Source organism: Cucumis sativus, chromosome 6 (genome assembly GCF_000004075.3).
Source record: "Cucumis sativus cultivar 9930 chromosome 6, Cucumber_9930_V3, whole genome shotgun sequence".
Lineage (NCBI taxonomy): Eukaryota > Viridiplantae > Streptophyta > Magnoliopsida > Cucurbitales > Cucurbitaceae > Cucumis > Cucumis sativus.
Window position 1 is genome coordinate 10,318,719 of NC_026660.2, and position 6,494 is coordinate 10,325,212.

Below are 6,494 nucleotides of genomic sequence, written 5' to 3' on the forward strand. Positions count from 1 at the left end.
CATGGACTCTCAGTCGACTTTCTTTTTTGTACTAGAAGTTTAGATGTGTATCTAATTTGAAAACAATAAAGACAATGTTTAAAGATTTGGGGTTTTAGTGATGGGAAGATACCAAACCAACGCATCATTGAATGAACCATTGGCCAAATCTTGTCGAAAGTATCAGCAGGTCGGCCAGTTAGATATGTAGAAAATGTAATTAACTTTCTCTTGGTGGGTCAAGCGGCCCAATGTAGTTTATCTTCCTTGAACACTCTTTAATCACAAACAAAAATATCTATTAAAATATAATATACTTTAAACAAAAAATAAATAAAGTTTTGGTATTCGGTAGAAATAGAATAATCCTAAGGTCCATGTTGGTTGCATCAGTGAAGTCTAAATTTAGCCTTAAAAGACTTAAACCCAATTCAACCATAATTACCTCATTATATATATATATATATATAAACCATATTATTTCATCTAACATAGGAAAGTTGAAAACATTTCACCATTTTTCTTAAATTTATATTAAAAAAAAACTATTTTTTCCTTAAAATATTAAGTCCCTGACAGATAAATAAATACACAATGAAAAAAGAAACAGTAGTAGAAGTAGAAGCCGTAAATGTTGTGTGTAAAAGAAGGAATAAAGTCTGGAATTGGAAGAAAGAAGCAGATGCCCCTAAAGACTACCATTCTGTTATTTAATCAAACTTTAAAATAAAAAAGTAGCAAAATTTGATTGAATATTTTCAATAATTTTGTCAATTAACATATCAACTTAAAAAGAAATTTAAAAGAGTAGATAGTATATTGATATGATTACAAACAAAAACCTTAAAAATTGTGTCTCCTTAGGAGGGGAGATGCCCGTGAATTGGACGCCCACATTAAAGTCTTGTTCTCTTCTTTAGCTTACTTCATTTTCAATCACCATTATTATTGTTTATTTATATGTTCCAAAATTGAAGAAATTGAAAGCTCATATTGACGTGAAATTGGAGTCTCACATTAATGTGTTCCTCAAATTGAATTAGTCGTTTGTAACTAAATGTTGAAGCCTTTGAAACTAAATGTTATTTCATAAGATTTTACTTTTGGAGGCCAACCCCGTGACTTAGAACCCAAAATTTAATATCAACCTTCGCCTCGTTTTCAATTTTCCTGCCGCCTTACCATTATGGACCGCACCATTCTTGATTTCGACATCTCCTTCCATATTCCATACTTTTTCTTCTCTTTTCTTTTTTTCTATTTCCTCCTTACCATCAATTACCTTTTTAATAACCTAAAATTTGAATAATCAATTATCCTTTTGAACAGATTGATCTATAAACTCTTAAAGTTGACGTGTATCAAACTTTTAGTCCTCGTGGAATGTTTCGCTTCTAAGTGAATAAGTGAAATAAACTATTATAGTTCATTCAATGTTTGAAGATCTAATTATAATAGTTCATGTTTTCAACTATTATTACCTATAATTGAGTTAGTGTTATGTTTTTCTATTCACAATTTACTTTTTCGTTTTTTATTGAAACTAAATAACAAATATTATTGTAACTAATATACTATAACAGCCTGTTGTTATGATTATCCTTTCTTATTTAATAAATTGGGGACAAATGGTGTGCTACAACTGCAAAATTAAAGTGATCCATAAAAATAGAACTCCAAAAATAAATTTGGTATTAACTTCTATTAATAATCTTAGTATTTATTGAGGTTTAATTACGAAAACATGATAGTGGGGGGAAGTGATCTGGAAATCATAACAAAGAAATAAATAAATATAGAAAATGGGTGTAACTAAAAAAGGTATTGGATTTTATAAAAAAATTCACGGGCAAGACCACCTCTCTCTTGAAACACTATCATATTGCCATATAGCTATCTATCTGCCTGCTCACGAGCTCATTTAAAGCTCTTTCTTTCTTTCAACTCTCAACCCCTTCCTTTTTAAACACTTCAAACACACACACACACACACACACATACAAACAATAACCGTTACCTTATGATCATGGCTTCTCTTTTCCCATATTTCTTCATTTATCTCCTCTTCCTTCTTCTTCTATCTTCTCCTACTCAATCTATGTGTGCTCGTTGTGTCCCTCCAAGCGCCCCTAGCACCATCGTTAGACCGCTTGCCACGCCCGACAATGCTGAAGCCTACGAGACTGTGAAGCCTCAACTTATTAACCGAAAGAGGCTGGTTTTTGGTGGCAATGAAGTCAAGAGCTGCCTCCCTAAAGGCTTTCGACGATCCTCTGCCCCTAGTCGATTTGTTAATTACCATACTTCTGGTGGTTGTTCTCCGACCACTGATCATTCTAAAAAAAAAAAAAAAAAAAAATATATGTTTTGATATTGTCAAAAAAAAAAAAAAAAAAACAGAGAATATATGTTTTGTTTGTCCAATTTTTGTTGTATATGCTTTTCCTTTCTTCATCTAATTTATTTTTATATATGTTCTTCATATATATATATATCATAACTTTTGTTTATTCAATTTTTCCTATTATAAATTGTTCTTCAAAAATTGTGGAACCCCAACTCATGAACCTTGATATATATATATATATATATATATATATATATATATATATGGTTAATTATTTGCTCTAAAGTTCTTCTCTCTCTCTCTCTCTCTATTTTTTTTCCTTGGCCAACTTAGAATTGATATGAATTTTAATGGGAATGCAACAATGTCTAACTTTGTTGCAAGACAATGAATAGAACGTCAAATTGATACAAATAAACTCTTAAATTTATGTGTTTAGACTTAAAATGAAGGATACATCATATATTATATCTTAATAAAATTTTGGTTAAATATACGGTATAGTTTCCACAAGTTAAATACTTTTTTTCAATATAGTCTTTATTGTTCAATAAGATTTGATTTAGTGGTTCCCATCTACTTGCTAGGTGTTAAAAGGTGGTCAACAACAAACTTATAAAATATCATGAGTTCATAAAAATTTGACTAAAATCGACATTAACTCACCTAACCTAATATAATGTTTGTACATTACTAAAACACTCAGGCTTAAAACAAAAAAAAGTATGTGAAATAAATTTGAAATTTCAATGTATTTTGATTTGTGAATTAATTAAGTGTATAATTAGATTCTCACAAGGTTTATATATACATTTAAAATTATTAAAAAAATAAAAATTTATAAACTGCATAGATGCGAAGGATTGAAATTACAATTTAATCTTTAAAAGTTCGGTTTTATTTCTCTTATATATAGTGAAAAATATTCCCTGTTTTTTCCAAAATTATAGTATTACATCATATTATATATATAGCAAAACAATCATTTGAATTAGAAATGGTCGAATGTCAAACTAAAATTGAGATATATAACAAGCTAGAGTTGAAAATTGAAAATTTCTACCCTTGTTTGAAGTTGCAATTTTCATTTTCTACTCAAACAAAAGAAAAAATGGAAACATTTATTGAACAAAATTACAATTTTTGTGTAGCTAGAACCCATTGCTTATTGTGTTCGTCCCTTCAATTTACTTGAGATAGCAACATTAAGATCCTTAATAAATTGGTTGGTAGCTTTGTCCGAAGATCCATTGGGTTTCACAGCATCTTCCAATTTCTTCCTCACTTCTCTAACAGCATCTTTATATTGTCGACTCCCCGATTTGGCATCCATCAGATGCTTAATCCTCTCCGAGACTTTTTCCTTCGTAATCATCTGCCGTCCATCTTTCAAATTAATCCCAACCTTCCAATCCTCCACTACTAATTTCCGATTCGTGAACTGATCCGTAAGCAAAGGAAAACACAACAACGGTACACCACACCAAGTACTTTCCAAAACCGAATTCCATCCACAGTGTGTTAAGAACCCTCCGATTGCTGGGTGGGCTAGCACTTGCTTTTGATGACACCATGGCACGATCATCGAACGGTCAGCAACCTCCGCTCTGAATCCAACGGGCAATGGTTCGGTTTCGTTTGAGCTTACAATATCGGGTCGGAGCACCCAGATGAAATGGACTCCACTTAATGACAGCCCATGGGCTATTTCAGTGAGTTCGGATTTGGTGACGTGTGCGTAGCTTCCGAATGAGACGTAGAGGACTGAGGTGTGAGGTTTGGAGTTGAGCCAGTTGGTGCAGTCGGACTCGGGCCATAGGCTGGTGGGGACGGAGCTTTTGGTGAACCCAGGTGGGAAAACAGGTCCAATGGCGTAGAATTGGGTTTGGGCTTGGAGAGCGGAAATGGTGTCGTTTTCAAGGTCTTGTATGGTGTTACATAGCACAAAATCTGCCTTTCTAACGTCTTGAAATGCTGCGGATATGATTTGGTGACAAACCGATGTCGTATCGCTTTCTTGTAAATACGACGTCATATCTTGTGGATTGATTGTGGGTACCCCTGGTATGTAATCTATGGCGTCGTCTCGGATATCTGTTTCAAAATTAAACAAGCTTCACTCATTCACTCCACATATAAGGATAAAATATGACATCTTTTCAAACCCTCATATTTAAAAGTGTTTTCCTTTAAAATATATTAATAAAATATTTGTTAAATTTGCTTTATTTTATTTATTATTTTCGTACAAGAAACCTTTTTTTAGTAAGAGAAAGAATATCAAATAGAAGTATAAAAATATAAATACTGAAATAAACATATTAAAAGGATTAAAGTCAACTATATATAAATTTTCTATGAACAAAGTTGAAATAAATATGAAATTGATTTTAAAACAAAAAAAAATGCAGTGATTCTAATTTTAGAGAAGTGGATACATATAGTCTTGGTTTAAACCTGCCAAGTCCAATTTTCTTTTCAAGAAAAGAAAAGAAAAGACAATTCAATTTCTTCCTAAGAAAAAAAAAAGAGGCTAAGAATAATTACTCTATTACTTTTTTTTTTTATTATTAATTCATAATCTTTATAATTGATTGGAATAATAGAAAATTAGAAATATATTTAAATTCAAATAAAAGATTAGAAAATGATACTTTTCTAAAAGAAATTGTTTGATTACAGAATTAATGAAGATTCAAGTTCTTGGCAAGATTTAGTGAGGGGAAATGGAAAATGGAAAAGAAATAACCTTGACAATCAAAATGGCGGTTTATACGTAGAAGATTCAAGTGATAATAAAGCGTAAAAACCAAAGCCGGTTCGGTCCAGAAGGAAACATAAAGCAGATCAAATTTCTTGGCCACTTTGGAGGGCCACACAAAGAACGTATCCGCTATCAAACAACTCACCGCCTCCGTTTTCACAATTCTCTCCACCGCCTCCTCCACGTGAGCCGAAAACACATGCAAAAGCGACCCCATAAACTGGTCGTGGTTCAAGGACCGGTCGAACCCAACCGGCAAACCGTCCGATACGGTTTTGTAACGAATGTCCAATCCTGACTTCCGTACGGCGGAAAACAAATCATCTCCGGCGGAGGAATGGCCATTGCAAGTTTGTTGGTGGATGGCGTGGGTGTTGATGAAGGTGACGATGAAGCCCCGTGCGGCGAGGTGGATGGCCAGGTGGACGGAGGGGATAACGTGGCCTTGGAGAGGGTAGGCAATGAAAATTGCGTGGGGCTTTTGGTTCTCTAATTGTACGTCCATTTTTAGGTTTAAGGAGTATACGGAAAATGAGGTATATTTATAGGTAAAACTTTCTTCTTCTTCTTTTTTTAATGCATGAAAATTGACCCAGGTTTGACGTGCTGAAGAGATGATTGGATTTCCCTCATTTACGGATAGATTAAATAATTCATATGGTTCCACTCTTCCCAATTTTAATTTACTAATTTACGCGTGGCAGCGGAATTAACTGACACCTTTACCTACGATTTAAATTTTAAAGTCGGTTATTGTTTTAACAACTCAAAGTTATGTTTGATTTTACCATAATATAGGAAATGCAAACTACTGCTGCTATCAACTATCAACAATCACTATTATTTACAGTTATACAATTATCGTTAAAGTCTCAACGGTTGATAAAAATGTCAAAAATAGTGAACGTTAACGTTTTATAAACTTTAAGTATACAAATTTTCATGACAGTTAAAAATCGTCAAAAATACGAGTGTTTATAACATTTAAAAACCGTCAGAGCTGTACGTAGTCATTTATTGTTGTCTAGCAACAATTTAATAAATATATATGAATAACGACATTTATCAAATATAGTTTAAAAACTCGAACATATATAAATAAAACCTTTCATTATATATCTATAATCATTTTCAAAACTTTACGTATATATAAATAATATTATTTTCAGGACATTTACAAAAACAATAAAAATAATTCCATCAGATTGCCACCAACTTATCAACCTCCTAATTAACTAACTTATATATCCAAAAATTATCTAGCTATAATAATTATAATCTCAAAGTATACCAATCAAACAAGACTACAATCCAATCCAACTATGTTATTTCAAAAATCACAAGACTACAATTCTAGTTCAAAGAAACAAAAACTTAATTAAAGAAGCTTGAAATTCAATAACT

General features: G+C 32.2%; 1 protein-coding gene across 1 annotated transcript; it reads right to left on the reverse strand.

The window, feature by feature from the left end:
* Positions 1–3,297: 3,297 nt before the first annotated feature.
* Positions 3,298–5,796, reverse strand: LOC101212484 (UDP-glycosyltransferase 86A2). The gene is made up of 2 exons (XM_004145767.3): positions 5,076–5,796; positions 3,298–4,420 (listed from the first exon to the last, which is right to left on the reverse strand). Exons 1-2 carry the CDS (start codon positions 5,593–5,595, stop codon positions 3,492–3,494), a joined length of 1,449 nt encoding a protein of 482 aa, XP_004145815.1. The 5' UTR covers positions 5,596–5,796; the 3' UTR covers positions 3,298–3,491.
* Positions 5,797–6,494: the final 698 nt, after the last annotated feature.